General features: G+C 46.7%; 2 protein-coding genes across 2 annotated transcripts in view; both read left to right on the top strand.

Moving 5' to 3' along the window:
* Positions 1-16,745, top strand: part of c9 (complement component 9) — a 61,364-nt gene extending 44,619 nt beyond the window's left edge. The window contains 4 exon segments of the mRNA XM_038805960.1: positions 585-698; positions 700-817; positions 2,701-2,853; positions 16,628-16,745. Of these exon segments, the coding sequence (XP_038661888.1) occupies positions 585-698; positions 700-817; positions 2,701-2,852 (384 nt within the window). The 3' untranslated portion in view covers position 2,853; positions 16,628-16,745.
* Positions 16,746-19,668: 2,923 nt separating this feature from the next.
* LOC119969946 (uro-adherence factor A-like) lies at positions 19,669-20,802 on the top strand. Its single transcript, XM_038803912.1, has one exon. The coding sequence runs from the start codon at positions 19,669-19,671 to the stop codon at positions 20,800-20,802; it is 1,134 nt and encodes a 377-aa protein (XP_038659840.1).
* Positions 20,803-21,374: the final 572 nt, after the last annotated feature.

The raw sequence follows: 21,374 nt of genomic DNA, 5'->3' as shown, positions 1-21,374 counted from the left end.
ACTTTGGCCTATTAATCTCAAATTTGAAATAAATGGTGCCTGGACACCAAGGGTTAACTTATGAGGTGACCTCACAGTCATCAGTGTTGTGTTCTCTGGAACCTAAAAGGTCAAGGGGCGGCAGGGTGGCACAGTTGTTCTACAGCTCCAGGGTCGCAGGTTCGATTTCTGTCTTGGGTCACTGTCTGTGTGGAGTCTGCACCTTCTCCCCGTGTCGGCGTGGGTTTCCTCCGGGTGCTCCGGTTTCCTCCCACAGTCCAAAGATGTGCAGGCAATAAAATAAAGTAATGCATGGCCTTGGAGTAAAGGATCTTCCTGTTAAGAGTGTGCACAATGTGATGAATTTCGTATTCAGATTGGGGGTGGGAAAGGTGGGTCTGAAACTAGAGGCTTACACTGCATAAAGTATGGTGTCAGAGTTGGCTAACGTGGAATGGGGGAGTAGGTTAAAAGGTAAGGCAGTGAGTGAAGGGGAAGGGTAATCCAGTGTCCACTCATGGTGTTCCGAGGGGCCGGCTAGGTTAACCAGCTGGAGCTTCCTTCCCACATGTTGCTAACTAAAGCTGCTGTTTTGCCTTTGCTAGACGGTGCCCATCTACCAGCTGGTTCCATCCACAATGCGGACTGCCTCAGTGATCAGGCAACATCTGGAGCGGGCCATCTCCGACTATGAGGCTGAATACAGCGTCTGCAAATGTGCCCCCGTGCATGAATGGCGGCACGGTGCTCCAACTGGACGGGCAGTGCCGCTGTTTATGTGGCCCCAACTTCCAGGGCGTAGCCTGCGAAACACCAAAACAACTGCATAAAGGGGAAGGTAAGTTGGCACTTGGGTTTGACTGGAAAAATGAAACATCTGGTGGAAGGGTTTGGGGGTCGCGGTGCCTCACTCAGCTTCCTGAGAGGCCCACGTCAGTGACACTCTCTCCACAAGGTCTGGCTGAAAGTCTGGCGGGAGATTTAGGAGGCCCTCCCTGCTCCTCGCCAACCAGCCGCAATGTTTCAGGGCCCTGGATGGTTACCAGAGAGCTGGTTGCGTTGGGATCACAGCAACGTGAGAACTACATGGGACTACAGGAGGAAAGGCTTTCAAAACTACAGCTCCCCCCCCAGCAATATTGGGGTGATTATGCGTGGCTGCCTCCAATGCTGGTGAGACGCTTCTAGTGAGACTGGCTGACGACTGAAGCTATAGAATCCCTCCGGTGCAGAAGGAGGCCATTCGACCCATCAGTCTGAACCCACCCTCTGGAACCGCACCTTACCAACGCTCACTCCCCCCGCCCTATCCCCGGAACCCCCCAGTAATGACCAATCCACCTAACCTGGGTGGGGAAGCAGAGGGGGAGGGGGAAAGGAGAGGGGGAAGGAAAAGGGGAAAGTAGAGGGGGAGGGGAAGGAAAAGGGGAAAGTAGAGGGGGAGGGCAAGGGAGGGGAGGGGAGGGGAGGGGGAGAAGGAGAAGGGGAGGGGCGGATTGAAGGAGAAGGGGCGGGGTGAAGAGGGGGAAAGGAGGGGGCCGGGGTGGATGGGAGAGGGGGAAGGAGAGGGAGGAGGAGAGGGGGAAGGGGAATGGAAGAGGGGGGAAGAGAGAGGGGACGAGGAATGGAAGAGGGGGGAAGGGGAGGGGGAAGGGTGGAGGGGAGTGGGAGAGGGAAGTGGGGGAGGGGAGTGGGTGAGGGGAGTGGGGGGAGCGGAGGAGGGGGAGAGGGGGAGGGGGAAGGGGTGGGGAGGGGGAAAGGGAGGGGGTGGGGAGGGGGAAAGGGAGGGGGACGGGGAAGGGGAGGGAGGGGTGCTGTGTTATTCACCCTGTGGTAACACGGACTACAACTAGAAGCAGTTGTACTGGAAAGCAGACTCCAAACTTAGACGTTGGTTCAATACGATTTATTGAACTTCTGTAACAATGCACACGGCTGACTTTGGGTTGTGACTCTCTAAGTGGATTAACTCCAGCTAACTAGACCAGACTAGCTCTGAGCCACGTGCGGAAGGTGCTGATGGATATATACACCCTGACTGTCACTACAGTTGTCACCAGTGGAAAGAGGCGGAGCGCTGATGCCTCCTGTGTTTTATAGTAGGAAGCCCCCCTCTAGTGTTCTGTCTGGTGCTTGGTTGTGTTCTGTCCTGTATGTTGATTGGCTAACCAGGGTGTCTGTCACTGCCTGTCTTTACCTCATTATGTGCATTGGGCGGGGGGGGGGGGGGGGGGGGGGGAATACTCCAGTTTTTTAAATGGCCAGCAATGTGGGTGGTGAAGTAACTGGAGGGGGTGGGGGTCTGGGACTTTGCACAGAAACCCGGCTGAGTAGGTAGTGCCACTTACATCTGGAGCTGAACGGATGCCACGCATGAGGTGGGCACAGAGGGATTGGGGGTGAGAAGTGGGACAAGTGGAGGAGGCGAGGGCGGTGGGGAAGGAGCGTGGTAAGGGGGCAATGATGAAATGAGAAAGGGAGTTGGGTGAGGGGGTTTGGGGTAAGGGGAGTTGAGGGGGATGATGTTGCTCCGCACTGCGGACTGGTGAGGATTCCATTCACAGCGCCTTGACTGCTGGGGCTACGGCATCTCAGAGTGTCAGCCTCCGCCCCCCACCTCGTCTTGGCGATGGGCTGGCATCATCTGCGGCACCCAAGAAAGGGAAGGAAGGGTCAGTGGGTGTGTGGAGAGAGAGTAAAACATGTCCTTTTCTCTGTTAGGAACAGCAGGTTACACAGACGGGCAATGGAGCTGCTGGTCAAATTGGTCCTCCTGCACCAACAACCAACGCGTCCGTACCCGGCGGTGCGTGGGCAGGCAGGGAGAGGGCGCCACATGCCAAGGCGAAAACCGGAGCACAGACTACTGCTGAGGTAAAGAGTTCCGCCGTGTAACCTGTGTGGTTGTGTCCGAGTATCCAGGGCAACAGGCAGAGCCCATTGCCAGGGGCCCAGGCAACAAAATAAGGCAGAATCTCGTTTCTATCGCACCTTTCCTGACTTCGCTGCCTGCAGCCTATGGCACACTTCCGAAGTTGTCACAGTCGTAATGTAAGGAATTTCTAAGGAAATTTGTGCGCAGCAAGCACCCACTAAACGTAGTGCTATAATGACCTGCTCTCTGTTGAGGGATGAACTTTGGTCAGGGGACGGCGGAGATCGCCCCTGTACTTCTTCAAAATAGTGCTAGCCCAGTGGTGGGCAACCCTGCGGCCCGGGGGGGATGCTTCCCATCTGGGTTCTGAGTGTGACCTACAAGACACTTTGTTGACCGTTGCCCATGCGCTGGGTCGCCATTTTCCACTGATTTCCATTCACATGTGACGGAAGAGATACATAAGAACTAGGAGCAGGGTAAGGCCATTCAGCCCCTCGAGCCCACTCCGCCACTGAACACAATCATGGTTGATCTCATCTTGGCCTCATGGCCACTTCCTTTCCGTTCTCCATAACCCTTCATCCCACTGCTAATTAAAAATCCATCTGTCTATCTCCTCTAATGTGTACAGCGTTCCGGAGTCCACAGATTCCCGACCCTCTGGATGAAGTCATTCCTCCTCATTTCTGTTTCAAATCTGCTGCCCCTTAGTCTAAATCTGTGGCCTCTCGATCTAGAATGTCCAACAAGGGGAAACATTCGCTCTATCTGCACCCTGTCAATCCCCTTTAGCATCTCGCATACCTCAGTTAGATCTCCTCATTCTCCTAAACTCCAGCGAGCATAGGCCTAAACTGCCCAATCTCTCTTTACAGGACAAGTCCTTCTTCCCTGGAATCAACCAAGTGAACCTTTTCGGAACCGCCTCTAATGCATGGCAGCTGCAGTATAATGGTCCTGATTCAAGTAAAACTGTCCACAGTGGTCCGGAGTCGCCCTCACCAATGCCCCATGCACTTGCCTACTTTTATATTCTATTCAATTGGCGATGAATGCCAAAATTCCGTCTGCCTTCCTTATTACCTGCTGCATCTGCGTACTAACTTCCCGTGATTCGCGCACAAGGACATCCAGATCCTTGATCTGCACCAAAGCAGTTTGAAGTTTCCCTCCATTTAGAAAGTCAGTAAGCTGGTTTAGCACAGTGGGCTAAACAGCTGGCTTGTAATGCAGAACAAGGCCAGCAGCGCGGGTTCAATTCCCGTACCCGCCTCCATGAACAGGCGCTGGAATGTGGTGACTAGGGGCTTTTCACAGTAACTTCATTGAAGCCTGCTTGTGACAATAAACGATTATTAATTATTATTATTAATTATGCTCGGACCAAAACGGATTAACCTCACACTTATCCGCGTTAAATTGCACCTGCCAAATTTTGGCCCACTCGCATATCTTATCCATATCCATTTGTAAATTTCTTATTCCCCCATTGAAACATAGAAAATAGAAGCAGGAGGAGATCATTCAGCCCTTCTAATCTGTTCTGCAATTCATTATGATCATGGCTGATTATCCAGCTCACTAGCCTAATCCCGCTCCCCCCCCCAACCACCATATCTTTTGATCGCCTTTGCCCTCAGTGCTATATTAGCTACTTCTTGAAAACATACCAGACTGTGACCCCTGGTTTTGGACCCACCCACCATCGGGAACATCCTTCCTCCATCTACCCTGTCCAGTCCTGTTAGAAGTTTACAGGTTTCTATGAGCTCCCCCCTCATTCTTCTGAACTCCAGTGAATACAATCCTAACAGATTCAATCTCTCCTCGTACGTCAATCCTTCCATCCCAGGAATCAGTCTGGTAAACCTTCTCTGCACTCCCTCTAGAGCAAGAACATCTTTCCTCAGATAAGGAGGCCAAAGCTGCACACAATACTCCAGGTGTGGCCTCACCAAGGCCCTGTATAATTGCAGCAACATATCCCTGCTTCTATACTCAAATCCTCTCGCTATGAAGGCCAATATACCATTTGCCTTCTTTACCGCCTGCTGTACCTGCATGCTTACCTTCAGTGACTGGTGCATGTGGACACCCAGGTCTCATTGCACATCCCTCTCTCTCAATCTATAGCCATTCAGATAATCTGCCTTCCTGTATTTGCGGCCAACTGCTATCAAACGCTACCACATTATACTGCATGCACCATGCATTTTCCCACTGACTCAACTTGTCCAAATCACACTGAAGGATCTCTGCATCCACCCCACAGCTCACCCTCCCACCCAGTTTTGTGTCATTTGCAAATTTAAGGATATTACATTTTGCTCCCCCATCTAAATCATTAATATATATTGTGGATAACTGGGGTCCCAGCACTGATCCCTGCGGGACCCCACTAGTCACTGCCTGCCAATTTGAAAAAGACGTGTTAATTCCGACTCTTAGTTTCCTCTCTGCCAACCAGTTTTCTGTCCACCTCAATGCACTACCCCCAATCCCATGCACTTTAATTTTACACACTAATCTCTTATGCGGGACTTTGCGGGACCACTGGCTCCCGTTCATCAACTCTACTCGTTACATCCTTAAAGAATTCCAGTAGATTTGTCAAGCATGATTTCTCCTTCATAAATCTATGCCGACTCTGTCTGATCCTGCCTCTGTTTTCTAAGTGCTCTGCTATAAAATCTTTGACAATGGATTCGAGCAATTTCCCCCCGGCCAACATCAGGCCGACTGCTCTATAATTCCTTAATTTTCTCTGCCTCCCTGTTTAAATAGTAGGGTTACATTATTAATAATAATAACTTATTGACACAAGTAGGCTTCAATGAAGTTACTGTGAAAAGCCCCGAGTCGCCACATTCCGGCGCCTGCTGGGGGAAGCCGGTACAAGAATTGAACCCGTGCTGCTGGTCTTTTTTTGCATTACAAGACAGCTATTTAGCCCAGTGTTCTAAACCAGCACCCTCCAATCTGCAGGAACTGTTCCAGAGTCTATAGAATCCTGGAAGATGACCACCAATGCATCCACTACTTCCAGAGCCACCTCCTTAAGCACTCTGGGATATAGATTATCAAGCCCTGGAGATTTATCCACCTTCAACCCCATCACTTTCCCCAACTCTGCTGATACTGATCCCCTTCAGTTCCTCCCTCTCACTTAACCCTGTGTTCCCCATTATTTCTGGTAAGTTAATTGTGTCCTCCTTTCTGAAGACAGACCCAAAGTATGTATTTAGTTGCTCAGCCATTTCTTAGTTCCCCGTTATACGTCCCCTGTTTCTGACTGTAAGGGACCTAAGATTCATCTTCAATTTGTTTCTCTTCACGCACATATAGAAAATTTTAAGTCAGTTTTTATGTTCCTCAAGAGCTTACTCTCGTACTTTATTTTCCCCTTCAAAATCAATCCCTTTGTCCTGTTTTGCTGAATTCTAAAGGTCCGTTGTTTTTCTTGGCCAATATGCCTCTTCCTTGGATAAGTTCATAGAATAGATCATAGAATTTACAGTGCAGAAGGAGGCCATTCGGCCCATCGAGTCTGCACCGGCTCTTGGAAAGAGCACTCTACCCAAGCCCACACCTCCACCCCATCCTCATAACCCAGTAACCACACCCAACACTAAGGGCAATTTTGGACACTAAGGGCAATTTTGCATGGCCAATCCACCTGACCTGCACATCTTTTGGACTGTGGGAGGAAACCTGGAGCACCCGGAGGAAACCCACGCAGACACGGGGAGAACGGGCAGACTCCGCACAGACAGTGACCCAAGCCAGGAATCGAACCTGGGACCCTGGGGCTGTGAAGCAATTGTGCTATCCACAATGCTACCGTGCTGCCACCTGATCTAATACTAATTTCCCTCGTAAGCCATGGTTTGGCCACCGATCCATTTTATTTTTAGGCCAGGCAGAAAGAAAGAATTGTTGCAGTTCCCCCATGTGCTCTTTGAATGTTTGCCATTGCCTATCCACCGTCATCCCTTTAAGTAGCATTTCCTAATCCATCGTAGCCAACTCACACCTCAAACCATCGCAGTTTCCTTTATTTGGATTCAGGACCCGTTCGGGACCTGAGTGTCAGAATCATCTACATCACTTTCCACCTTGATGAAGAATTAGAACATACAACATAGAACATAGAACAGTACAGCACAGAACAGGCCCTTCGGCCCTCGATGTTGTGCCGAGCAATGATCACCCTACTCAAACCCACGTATCCACCCTATACCCGTAACCCAACAACCCTCCCCCCCCCCCCCCCCGCCCCCCTTACCTTACTTTTTAGGACACTACGGGCAATTTAGCCTGGCCAATCCACCTAACCCGCACATCTTTGGACTGTGGGAGGAAAACGGGAGCACCCGGTTTCTCCTTAGTAATGGTCACTGCACTCACCCCTGCCCACTAATTCTCTTGGAGCTCTGGCATCCCACTGGTGTCCTCCACAGTGAAGACTGATGCAAAGTAACTATTCAGTTCCTCTGCCATTTCTTTGTTTCCTATTATTACTTCTCCAGCCACATTTCCCAGTGGTCCAATGTCTATTTTTGCCTCTCTCTTACCTTTTATATATTGAAAAAAACTCTTCCTATCTTCCTTCACATTACCAGTTAGCTTGCACTCATACTTTATCTTCTCTTCCCTTATTGCTTTTTTAGTTGTCCTCTGCTCGCTTTTTAAGGTTTTCCAATCCTCTGGCTTCCCACTAATCCTCGCCACTTTGTATGCTTTTCCTCTTTCTTTTATGCTGTCCTTGACTGCCCTCGTCAGCCATGGATACCTTGTCCTGCCCTTAGCATGTTTCCTCCTCCTTGGGATGAATTTCTGCTGTGCCTCCCTAATAACCTACAAAAAGCTCCTGCCATTGCTGTTCCACTGTCTTCCCTGCTAGGCTCCTTTTCCAATCAACTCTAACCAGCTCCTCTCGCATAAGACCATAGACCATAAGACATAGGAGCAGAATGAGGCCACTTGGCCCATCGAGTCTGCTCTGCCATTCAATCATGGCTGATATTTTCTCATCCCCATTCTCCTGCCTTCTCCCCATAACCCCTGATCCCCTTATTAATCAAGAACCTATCTATCTCTGTCTTAAAGGCACTCAATGATTTGTCCTCCACAGCCTTCTGCGGCAAAGAGTTCCACAGATTCACCTCCCTCTGGCTGAAGAAATTCCTCCTCATCTGTTTGAAAGGATAGTACCTTAAATATGAGATGGTGTCCTCTGCTTCTAATTTTTCCTACAATGGAAACATCCTCTCCACGCCCACTCTATCCAGGCCTCGCAATATCCTGTAAGTTTCAATAAGATCCCTCCTCATCCTTCTAAACCCCGAGAACAGACCCAGAATCCTCAAACAGTCCTCATACGACAAGCTCTTCATTCCAGGGATCATTCTTGTGAACCTCCTCTGGACCCTTTCCAAGGCCAGCACATCCTTCCTTAGATACGGGGCCCAAAACTGCTCACAATACTCTAAATGGGGTCTGACCAGAGCCTTATACAGCCTCAGAAGCACATCCCTTGTCTTGTATTCTAGCCCTCTTGACATGAATGCTAACATTGCATTTGCCTTCCTAACTACCAACTGAACCTGCACATTAACCTTAAGAGAATCGTGAACAAGGACTCCCAAGTCCCTTTATGCTTCTGCTTTCCGAAGCATTTCCCCATTTAGAAAACAAATGTCTTTGTAGTTAGCATTATTTAATTGTAATACCGTTACATCTGATTGCAGCTTCTCCCTCTCAAACTGCAGGGTAAATTCTATCATATTGTGGTCACTGCTCCCTAAGGGTTCCTTCACCTTAAGTTCCCTAATCCAGTCTGCCTCATTACACATCACCAAATCCAGAATTGCCTGTTCCCTAGTAGACATTCCACAAATTCCTTTTCTTGGGATCTGCTACCAACCTAATTTTCCCAGTCCACCTGCATTTTGAAGTCCCCCATCATTAGTGTAATGTTGCATTTTTTACACGCCTTTTCTATCTCCTGATTTATTTTCTGCCCCACATCCTGACTACTGCTAGGGGGGCCTGTACATGACTCCCATCAGGGTCTTTCTACCTTTGCGATTCCTCAACTCTACCCACAGAGATTCAATGCCTTCTGATCCTATATCACTCCTTGCTATCAATTTAACTTAATTTCTTACTAACAAAGACTCACCAAGAAAGCACAACAGCGCCTATACTTCCTCAGGAAACTAAGGAAATTCGGCATGTCCACATTAACCGTTACCAACTTTTACAGATGCACTATAGAGAGCATCCTATCGGGCTGCATCACAGCCTGGTATGGCAACTGCTCGGTCCAGGACCGCAAGGAACTTCAGAGAGTCGTGAATACCGCCCAGTCCATCACACGAACCTGCCTCCCATCCATGGACTCCATCTACACCTCCCGCTGCCGAGGGAAAGCGGGCAGCATAATCAAGGATCCCTCCCACCCGGCTTACTCACTTTTCCAACTTCTTCCATCGGGCAGGAGATACAGAAGTCTGAGAACACGCACGAACAGACTCAAAAACAGCTTCTTCCCCACTGTCACCAGACTCCTAAATGACCCTCTTATGGACTGCCCTCATTAACACTACACCCTGTATGCTTCACCCGATGCCAATGCTTATGTAGTTACATTGTATATCCTGTGTTGCCCTATTATGTATTCTCATGTATTTTCTTGTCTTTTCTTGAATTTTGTTTAATTCCTTTTCTTCCATGTACTGAATGATCTGTTGAGCTGCTCGCAGAAAAATACTTTTCACTGTACCTCGGTACACGTGACAATAAACAAATACAATCCAATGCAACCCGGCCCTCTTTGCCCATCTGCCTGTCCTTTCGATAGGACATATATCCTTGGATATTTAGATCCCAGCCCTGATCCCCTTGCAGCTACGTCTCTGTGATGCCCACACCATCGTACCGGCCAATTTCAATGTGCGCAACAAGCTCATTTTCCTCTCTCATTCACTCTGACTTTTCACTTGTTCTCTCTTTCTCGCTCCCTTTCCCCTAGTCCACTCTCTCTCCCTTTCTAACTGTATCTAGTGGTTTAGTCTCGGGATGAAGGCATTGTTGAAATTCATTGTCTGTCTTCAGTTTGCCAACGATGGCCTGTGTCTCTGCTCTCACTTCCTCTCCTCTCGTATGGGCAGTGGCGGACTGGGTCTAAACATATTGGTTGCCAGGAGATAAAGGGGACCCACCCACAACTACAATGCTATCATTTAACTTTCATAATGAATAAATAAAATTTTCAAAAAATACATATGGAAAAAAGGGTACAATTAAAATATTTGTGGAAAAAATGTGTATTTCTTAGTAATTACAGTGTACATGTACTGTACATATTACTGGCAGTAGATACCAATTGTAAATACAGAATGTTATAATTGAATTTTTTATTTATTTCTTTTAATTTTAAGTAATTGGTTGATATTTTTAAATAGTTTACTGCACAATTTACACATTAACAGATAGTTCAAAAGCACAATTGAGCATTGCATGCAGTCCACTATATTAAGAGCAATCGTTTGTGTTCGCTAGATGATTGTGCGAATCTGCCAATAATTGCTTCTGCATCCAATTCATCTAACAATTCCTTTTCAATGGATAGCAACATGTATGATTCCAAATTCTCCTCAGACAGCGAATTTCTTAACCTTGTCTTTATGATCTTTAGCTTTGGAAATGTCCTCTCACATTGGACTTGAGTAACTGATAGTGTGAAGATGACTTTATAAAGTTCATAAAGGTTATCATATGCCTTGTCATGAAGTCTGTTGGATGCCAGAACTTTTAGTACACACGATGGGCAAGTGCTGCAAATTTTACAATTGTTGCAACTGGAATCCATATTCTCACCATCATTAAGCAATAGCTTTAATACATCAAAGTTTGAAGCAAAAGAAAACAATTCCAATATTACTTGATCTTTGCTGATTTGTGGAAACAGCTTAATAATACCTTCCAATGCTTCATCTTCAAGGCCCTTCTCTGCAATAGTTTTAAACTTTGCTGGGTCCAAGCAGGACAAATCTTTATACAACTGTTTGTGTTGTACAAAGCGTGATTCTAGTGACTGGACAATGCGACCCATTATTAGGTTAAACATTTACTCGAAAATCAGCTGGAGAATCTGAGGAATTTCTTTCATCATCAATAAGCTCATCTGCCATTCTTTTCTTCTTTCTCTGCCTCTTAACTGGCAATGCTGTTTCCAACGCATCAATTTCCAATGTTTGATTTTCATCCATATTCATCTGTGAAATCCTGTCATTACATTTATTTACAAATTCCAAAGCCTTGCTGTGAACGTTATCAAATGTTCTTGTCTGTTCCTTCAACTTTGTTGTAGCTGAATCTACCAAACTCCATGCAGTAAACATATCTAAACCACTTGTCTGTAGATAACTTGATAACGGGGTTGTAGTTTCAAATATATACAAGTAAGTAAATGCTGTCAATATGGTTTCAAACTTTAGAAGACTTTGAAGTAAAACATTTGCTTCATGTTTTGTTTTTGCATCAAACTTTTCTGAATCTTGTATCATTGATAAGCATGTCAATAGATTTACGAAAGTACTGGCAGCAGCATCATCAAAACGTCCAAATATAGTTGTTGCTGCATTGGATTTTCCTAACCATCTGGTCTCACCAATTAGCTTTAATCGTTTCATTTTTTCTTGTCCTAGATATTTTCCAACAACTTCTATCCATACAGCCATTCTCTTGTATGATGCTTTCACAAAAGTTGCTATATTCTGGAGCAAATTGAAAAAAGAAACAGCAGGCACACAACATTTTGTTGTTTCAGTTATCACCAAATTCAAGACATGGGCATAGCACCATATATGAACATGTTGATCAGCCACATCAGCAATTTTACTTTGTAAACCATTATACTGGCCATGGTAGCTTGCAGCGCCATCTGTGCTATCAGATAAGCATTTTGGGGGGTCAATTTTAAGATGCTGTAATGTTTCAATCAATAGATCAAAAAGTCCCTGTCCTGTACCATCATTACTTGGCACAACTGAAAGTAGTCGCTCACAGATAATACCTTTAAGCACATACCGAATAATAATGCTAAACTGGTCGATGGATGAATTATCTTGTGTTGAATCAACCTGAATAGAATAATATTTTGCTTGAGAAACTTCATGACTAATTCTTTCTTGTATCATATTCTTCATAATTTTGATTAACCTGTTTATAGTTGTTTTACTCAGGTATGTGACAAGTCCACCACAGCCTTTACTTTGAGCCTTTCCTTGTTGCTCTAATCGTTTGATTCTTTGTTTAGACTTGTTTTGCACTGCAGAAAAATTAGCTGCCATAATGGGGTCATATTTTGCCATCAACTGCACTGTAGCTAAAAAATTGCCATGATTCAGAACCTTATTATCTAGAGTGTAGGCCGATTCATTTCTGTGACCTCGAAAAGGAAGTGCTTGCTTGCCTAACATCTTTATGATGTCTGTAATCCTCATGACAATACTTCTCTGCTTCAATACTTCTTTCCTTTTAATTAGTGATACTGCAAAAAATTTATCTAAGGTGCCATCATTAACCACACTGATATATTGCTGAGCATTTCTGACATGTGTTGTTGTCGATTCATGTAAAGTCAAGCTCTGGCTAATACGCCTGTAGTCACTAAAGCCACGTACAAAGGGTGATGGATTATAAGTGTTGGGAAACTCAAAGGCTAAGCAGTATGAACAATATAAGCATCTATTTTCTTTGTTATATGTTAGCCATTTTCTTGGGACTGAGTCATTCATAATTTTCCTCTCATACAAACGAGCATCAAATGGCAGATCATCAAGTGGCTGAAGTGGTGTTCAGCAAAAAACTGTTTTAGCTTTGCTCGTGATGGATATTGGAAGATTCCAGTAATTGATGTTTCATTTTCTTGCGTAGGTTCATTTACAGGATGTGCTTCAGAAACCAAGTCATTTATGCTTGAAGGAATATCTGATTCCCTGTCACTAGTTGAAGCTATGTGTTCAGATGTTGCAACTACAGGCAGTACAGATACCGGAACAAGGAAGCCAGAAGAAATATTGGGCCTGGGTTGATTAGTAATGGATGCACTTGTATTTGTCTCTACATTCAAAGTAGCTCTTCTCTGTTCTTGTAATTCGCATGTCATTACATCATCAACATGAGCATTGTTTCTTGCTTCTTGATTATTTGTTGCAGAACTGGATATTGATGTGGATTGTGCTTGTGGTATTATAAACTCTGTAATAGGCCTGCATCGCTTGGCTGATTCCTTCCTTTCTGCTTCTTTTTGTTCTTTGCGTTTTAATGACCCACATTTATGCTTTTTCTTTTCCATACTGGTAGGGGTAATATTCCTGAAATAAAAACTTAATTAAAAATAGCCCACATTGGGAAAAATGAATATTGATGATTGCAAGAATAACTTGAAGGAACGCCAGATAAATCCCTACTTGATAAAAAATATAAAATAACTTACTTACACTTCAATAGGCTATGTTCATTAGTCAATACTACTGTGGCCTATGCAGCTTCAGAAGAGGAGACAATCCACTGTCCAGTGTTCACACCAGCAAGCAACTGAGACAACTGTTGAAACTTAGAAGTTTGGTCCGACTAGAGTAAGACATTAAGAATGGTCCCACGACCAAAGTACTGCTTGATATCTTTTCAAGTTGCCGACCATCTCAAACCATGGACTGTAACTTTATCTTTAAATTCACACACTCTTGCTGAAAACGTGGATTTCCAACTATGTCCGACCCGGGTGAACCAGCCCCCCCCCCCCCCCCCTCCTTTCACATCCGTTTAACACTGCTTCGTTCCTTCATACACTGAGTGATTATTTCTTTGTTTCTTTATTGCATTTTTATTTGGTATTGCTCTTTTTAAAAACAATTATATTTTATTAAGTTAGAATACAAATCTCAGGAAAGAAGTTGGAGATTTATTTATCTAATTAATTATAATTTTTAAGGGCCCTTCAGAGATTCACGGGCCCCTTCTTGGCTCTCCGGGCCCCGGGCCGATGTACCGGCTGAACCAAGACTACTGCTTGATACTGCTTTGAAGTTGCCGACCATCTCAAATCACGAATTGTAACTTTATCTTTAAATTCACACACTCTTGCTGAAAACATGGAATTTCCTTAATTATGCCCGACCCGGGCCCCCCTATTCCACATCCTTCCACTACCTCCCCTGCTTCGTTCCTTTTCATGCACTGCTTATTTGTGTCCTGTTCTCTTTTTTTTTCTTCTTCCTTTTTATTACTAAAACAGTTGTCTGTGTTTGTTTCTTTATTGCATTTTTATTTGATATAGGGGGCACACTTCATCAGGGGCCCACTTGCCATCGGGCAAGCTGACACCCTGGCCAGTCCGCCACTGCGTGAGGGTCCTTGCTGTTAATTACTTTTTTATCCCCTATGTCTTTACTTTTGCTGTTATCGTTTTGATCCACGGATGCTTAATGGACATTGTTATTATTATTATTATTATTATTATAGGGCAGCACGGTGGCCTAGTGGTTAGCACAACCGCCTCACGGCGCTGAGGTCCCAGGTTCGATCCCGGCTCTGGGTCACTGTCCGTGTGGAGTTTGCACATTCTCCCCATGTCTGCGTGGGTTTCGCCCCCACAACCCAAAAATGTGCAGAGTAGGTTGATTGGCCACGCTAAATTGCCCCTTAATTGGAAAAAAATAATTGGGTAATCTAAATTTATAAAAAAGAAAAAAAAAAAAATTATTATTATTATTATTATTATGTATCTATAAATCGAGCAGAGGAAATGAGGAATTCTAAAGTTACAGAAGAGTACATTATGCTGGCCTTCAGACGGCAGAATTCAGACTTAGTGAGAGAGATGGGAGGGATGCGGTTCAACTGGTTAGCTGGTGGCCAATGAATTGGCAAAAGGCCGGATCCTGCCCTGTAACAGTCGGTGATTGAAACCTTCCCAAGTGGGATGATTTTCAGGAGAACCAGGAGTTTGGATACCTGGGCCCTTGTTGTTCTCCACAAAAGCTGCTGTGTTTCTGAAACTGCGGAGAGCTGAATGAGTCGACAGTGAAAACCGTTACAGACTGGAAACAGATATCTTGAACTGATAGCCGAGGTTCCAGGAAGAAATGCTGCAGAGCTGTGCACAGACTCTGCATGGCTGTACAGCGAAAACTGTGAAGAGAAGGAAGCTGTGCTGCAACACTACCAACTGAAACAAAGACTATTCTCACTTTTACTTAATATTTTACCCTCCTCTTCCCTCCTCTGTGTTTGTCTGTCATGTGTGTATGTATGTGTGTGTGAATATATGTGTGAGCGAATGTATGTGTGTATATGTTTGTGTCTGTGTGTGTGTGTGCATGTGTGTGTGCATGTGTAAGTGTTTGTGTGTGTGTATGTGTTGTGTGTATATGTATGTCTTTGTTTGTGTGTGTGAATGTATGTGTGTGTGTGTGAATGTATGTGTGTATATATGTGTGTGTGCATGCATGTGTGTGTGTTTGTGTTTGTGTGTGTGTATGTATGTGTTTGCCTGTGTATGTATGTGTGTGTGTGTATGCATGTGTGTGTGCATGTGTGTGTATATGTGTGTATATGCGTGCATGTGTGTGTATTTGTTTGTGTGTGTGTATGTATGTGTATGTATGTGTGTATGTGTGTGTCTGTGTATGTGTGTCTGTGTATGTGTGTGTGTGCGTGTGTATGTATGTCTATGTATTTGTGTGTGTATGTATGCGTATGTATGTGTGTGTGTGTATGTGTGTGTGTGTATGTGTGTGCGTGCGCGTGTGTGTATGTGTGTGTGTATGTGTGTGTGTGTCTGTGTGTGCGTGTGTATGTATGTGTGTGTGTATGTGTGTGCGTGTGTATGTATGTGTATGTGTGTGTGTATGTGTGTGCGTGTGTATGTATGTGTATGTGTGTGTGTATGTAAGTGTGCGTGTGTGTGTGTGTGTATGTGTCCATGTGTGTATGTGTGTGTGTGTATGTATGTGTATGTATGTGTGTGTGTGTGTGTATGTATGTGTATGTGTGTGTGCATGTGTATGTATGTGTATGTACGTGTTTGTGTGTATAAAGGGTGGGATGAGTTGAAGTTGGGGATTTAGGAATTGGTAATAGTTAACCAGGTGTATTTTCTGCATATTTACTGTCACGAATAAACGTAATTGTGTTTAAATGTGCAAACCTGACAACTTTTATTATTGGGCAGCCAAGGCCAAAAACTGTGGGCGTTTTCCCTCAGAAATATTTATTAATTTCAAATGTGTTCAGACTCCGGGTCAAGAGCGGCTGGAATTGACCGAGCATTAGGCATCGGGGTCGTAACGTTCTGTCTGTCTTTTTCCTCCAACTTCTCCTCTCAATCTATCTGCCTCTTTCTCTCTCCTTTGTCTATTTGTTTCTCCCTCTCTCTGAATCATTCTCTGCACCCTGCTGCTGATCCTGTCTGTGCGAATGAAGAATTAGGTCTGTGAGTCGACGGCCGGTTTTGCAGCCTTTACTTTTGCGGAGTTGAGTCTGTTCTTTCAGTTCTCCATAAGACACTTTGGGAATGAGTGTTGTGCAGTGTTTTTGAATTTGGGTGCTCTTGGTTGAGATGTTTGTCATGCAGCTTCCGAGCTGATTTGACGGAGGATGAGAAAGGGAGGAGAGTATAACATGCAGCAGAAACCAAATCATCCAATTGCTCCACAGCCAGGAATCCATATAATGTTCAAACTTTTTCAATTTCAGGCTCCTGACGGGAGGAGGACACAAAGCGAATGCAATTCACCACGTCCACATCAAGATTCCAACAAATATCAGCATTTCTATTCCATATTAACACTGGCAATAAACCTTTTTAATCGAAGAATATGTCATCATTTCCTACGTCAAACAGTCCCAGGACAGGTACAGCACGGGGTTAGATACAGAGTAAAGCTCCCTCTGCACTGTCCCCATCAAACAGTCCCAGGACAGGTACAGCACGGGGTTAGATACAGAGTAAAGCTCCCTCTACACTGTCCCCATCAAACAGTCCCAGGACAGGTACAGCACGGGGTTAGATACAGAGTAAAGCTCCCTCTACACTGTCCCCATCAAACACTCCCAGGACAGTTACAGCACGGGGTTAGATACAGAGTAAAGCTCACTCTACACTGTCCCCATCAAACACGCCCAGGACAGGTACAGCACGGGGTTAGATACAGAGTAAAGCTCCCTCTACACTGTCCCCATCAAACACTCCCAGGACAGGTACAGCACGGGGTTAGATACAGAGTAAAGCTCACTCTACACTGTCCCCATCAAACACGCCCAGGACAGGTACAGCACGGGGTTAGATACAGAGTAAAGCTTCCTCAACACTCGCCATCAAACACTCCCAGGACAGGTACAGCACGGGGTTAGATACAGAGTAAAGCTCCCTCTACACTGTCCCCATCAAACAGTCCCAGGACAGGTACAGCACGGGGTTAGATACAGAGTAAAGCTCCCTCTACACTGTCCCCATCAAACACTCCCAGGACAGGTTCAGCACGGGGTTAGATACAGAGTAAAGCTCCCTCTACACTGTCCCCATCAAACAGTCCCAGGACAGGTACAGCACGGGGTTAGATACAGAGTAAAGCTCCCTCTACACTGTCCCCATCAAACACTCCCAGGACAGGTACAGCACGGGGTTAGATACAGAGTAAAGCTCCATTTACACCTTCCCCATCAAACACTCCCAGGACAGGTACAGCACGGGGTTAGATACAGAGTAAAGCTCCATCTACACCTTCCCCATCAAACACTCCCAGGACAGGTACAGCACGGGGTTAGATAGAGAGTAAAGCTCCCTCTACACTGTCCCCATCAAACACTCCCAGGACAGGTACAGCATGGAGTTAGATACAGAGTAAAGCTCCCTCTACACTGTCCCCATCAAACACTCCCAGGACAGGTACAGCACGGGGTTAGATACAGAGTAAAGCTTCCTCAACACTCGCCATCAAACACTCCCAGGACAGGTACAGCACGGGGTTAGATACAGAGTAAAGCTCCCTCTACACTGTCCCCATCAAACACTCCCAGGACAGGTACAGCATGGAGTTAGATACAGAGTAAATCTCCCTCTACACTGTCCCCATCAAACACTCCCAGGACAGGTACAGCACGGGGTTAGATACAGAGTAAAGCTCACTCTACACTGTCCCCATCAAACACTCTCAGGACAGGTACAGCACGGAGTTAGATACAGAGTAAAGCTCCCTCTACACTGTCCCCATCAAACACTCCCAGGACAGGTACAGCATGGAGTTAGATACAGAGCAAAGCTCCCTCTCCACTGTCTCCAATAATCACTCCCAGGACAGGTACAGTACGGGGTTAGATACAGAGTAAACCTCCCTCGACACTGTCTCCATCAAACACTCCCAGGACAGGTACAGCACAGGGTTAGATACCGAGTAAAGCTCCCTCTGGGTTAAGGAACATTACTGTCGGAGAGTGAGTTAACGACATCACAGTCGGAGAGTGGGTTAGTAACATCACAGTTGGAGAGTGGGTTAGTAAAATCACAGTCGAGAGTGATTGGTAACGATCTACAGTCGAAGAGTGAGTTAGCGATCTTACAGTCGGAGAGTGGGTTAGCGATGTCACAGTCGGAGAGTGGGTTAGCGATGTCACAGCTGGAGAGTGGGTTAGCGACGTCACAGTTGGAGAGTGGGTTAGCGATGTCACAGTCAGAGAGTGGGTTAGCGACGTCACAGTTGGTGAGTGGGTTTGTGACGTCACAGTCGCTGAGTGGGTTAGCGATGTCACAGTCGGAGAGTGGGTTAGCGACGTCACAGTCGGAGAGTGGGTTAGTGACGTCACAGTCGGAGAGTGGGTTAGCGATGTCACAGTCGGAGAGTGGATCAACGGCATCACAGTCGGAGAGTGGGTTAACAATGTCACAGTCGGTGAGTGAGTTTAAAAAATCACAGTCGGTGAGTGGGTTAACGGCGTCACAGTTGGAGAGTGGGTTAGCGACATCACAGTCGGAGTGTGGGTTAGCGACATCACAGTCGGAGAGTGGGTTAGCGACATCACAGTCGGAGTGTGGGTTAGCGACATCACAGTCGGAGAGTGGGTTAGCGACATCACAGTCGGAGAGTGGGTTAGTGACGTCACAGTCGGAGAGTGGGTTAGCGATGTCACAGTCGGAGAGTGGATCAACGGCATCGCAGTCGGAGAGTGGGTTAACAATGTCACAGTCGGTGAGTGAGTTTAAAAAATCACAGTCGGTGAGTGGGTTAACGGCGTCACAGTTGGAGAGTGGGTTAGCGACATCACAGTCGGAGTGTGGGTTAGCGACATCACAGTCGGAGAGTGGGTTAGCAACATCACAGTCAGAGAGTGGGTTAGCGACATCACAGTCGGAGAGTGGGTTAGCGACATCACAGTCGGAGAGTGGGTTAGCGACATCACAGTCGGAGAGTGGGTTAGCGACATCACAGTCGGAGAGTGGGTTAGCGACGTCACAGTCAGAGAGTGGATTAACGGCGTCACAGTCGGAGAGTGGATTAGTGACGTCACAGTCGGTGAGTGGGTTAGCGACATCACAGTCGGAGTGTGGGTTAGCGACATCACAGTCGGAGTGTGGGTTAGCGATGTCACAGTCGGAGAGTGGATTTGTGACGTCACTGTTGGTGAGTGGGTTAACGACGTCACAGTCGGAGAGTGGGTTAACGACGTCACGGTCGGAGAGTGGGTTAACGGCGTCACAGTCGGTGACTGGGTTAATGACGTCACAGTCGGTGAGTGGGTTAATGACGTCACAGTCGGTGAGTGGGTTAACGGCGTCACAGTCGGAGAGTGGGTTAGCGATGTCACAGTCGGAGAGTGGGTTAGCGATGTCACAGTCGGAGAGTGGGTTAGCGATGTCACAGTCGGAGAGTGGGTTAGCGACGTCACAGTCGGAGAGTGGGTTAGTGACGTCACAGTCGGAGAGTGGGTTAGTGACGTCACAGTCGGAGAGTGGGTTAGCGACGTCACAGTCGGAGAGTGGGTTAGTGACGTCACAGTCGGTGAGTGGGTTAGCGATGTCACAGTCGGAGAATGGGTTAGCGACGTCACAGTCGGAGAGTGGGTTAGCGATGTCACAGTCGGTGAGTGGGTTAGTGACGTCACAGTCGGTGAGTGGGTTAGCGATGTCACAGTCGGAGAGTGGGTTAACAACGTCACAGTCGGTGAGTGGGTTAACGACGTCACAGTCGGTGAGTGGGTTAGCGACGTCACAGTCGGTGAGTGGGTTAACGACATCACAGTCGGTGAGTGGGTTAGCGACGTCACAGTCGGTGAGTGGGTTAACGACATCACAGTCGGTGAGTGGGTTAGCGACGTCACAGTCGGAGAGTGGGTTAACGGCATCACAGTCGGAGAGTGGGTTAGCGACGTCACAGTCGGTGAGTGGGTTAACGACATCACAGTCGGTGAGTGGGTTAACGGCGTCACAGTCGGTGAGTGGGTTAACGACATCACAGTCGGTGAGTGGGTTAACGACATCACAGTCGGTGAGTGGGTTAACGGTGTCACAGTCGGTGAGTGGGTTAACGGTGTCACAGTCGGTGAGTGGGTTAACGGTGTCACAGTTGGTGAGTGGGTTAACGACGTCACAGTCGGTGAGTGGGTTAATGGTGTCACAGTCGGTGAGTGGGTTAACGGTGTCACAGTCGGTGAGTGGGTTAACGGTGTCACAGTCGGTGAGTGGGTTAGCGACGTCACAGTCGGTGAGTGGGTTAACGACATCACAGTCGGTGAGTGGGTTAACGGCGTCACAGTCGGAGAGTGGGTTAACGACATCACAGTCGGTGAGTGGGTTAACGACATCACAGTCGGAGAGTGGGTTAACTGTGTCACAGTCGGTGAGTGGGTTAACGATGGTCACAGTCGTGAGGGGTTAACGGTTGTGCACAGTTGGTGAGTGGGTTAACGACGTCACAGTCGGTGAGTGGGTTAACGATGTTACATTTAGTGAGTGGGTTAACGGTGTCACAGTCGGTGAGTGGGTTAACGGTGTCACAGTCGGTGAGTGGGTTAACGATGTTACATTTAGTGAGTCGGTAACGGCGTTACATTTGGTGAGTGGGTTAACGGTGTCACAGTCGGTGAGTGGGTTAACGGTGTCACAGTCGGTGAGTGGGTTAACGATGTTACATTTAGTGAGTGGGTTAACGATGTCACAGTCGGTGACTGGGTTAAAGACGTCACAGTCGGAGAGTGGGTTAACGACGTCACAGTCGGAGAGTGGGTTAACGGTGTCACAGTCGGTGAGTGGGTTAACGTGTTGTCACAGTCGGTGAGTGGTTAGTGGTAACGATGTCATTTAGTCGTGGGTTAACGATGTCACAGTCGGTGACTGGGTTAAAGCGTCACAGTTGGTGAGGGTAGCGACGTCACAGTCGGGAGAGTGGGTTACGCGATGTCACAGTCGGAGAGTGGGGTTTAGCGATGTCCAGGTCGGAGAGGGGGTTTG

Source organism: Scyliorhinus canicula, chromosome 8 (assembly GCF_902713615.1).
Source record: "Scyliorhinus canicula chromosome 8, sScyCan1.1, whole genome shotgun sequence".
In the NCBI taxonomy this organism is placed as follows: Eukaryota; Metazoa; Chordata; class Chondrichthyes; order Carcharhiniformes; family Scyliorhinidae; genus Scyliorhinus; species Scyliorhinus canicula.
This window is presented reverse-complemented; position numbering and strand designations above follow the sequence as displayed.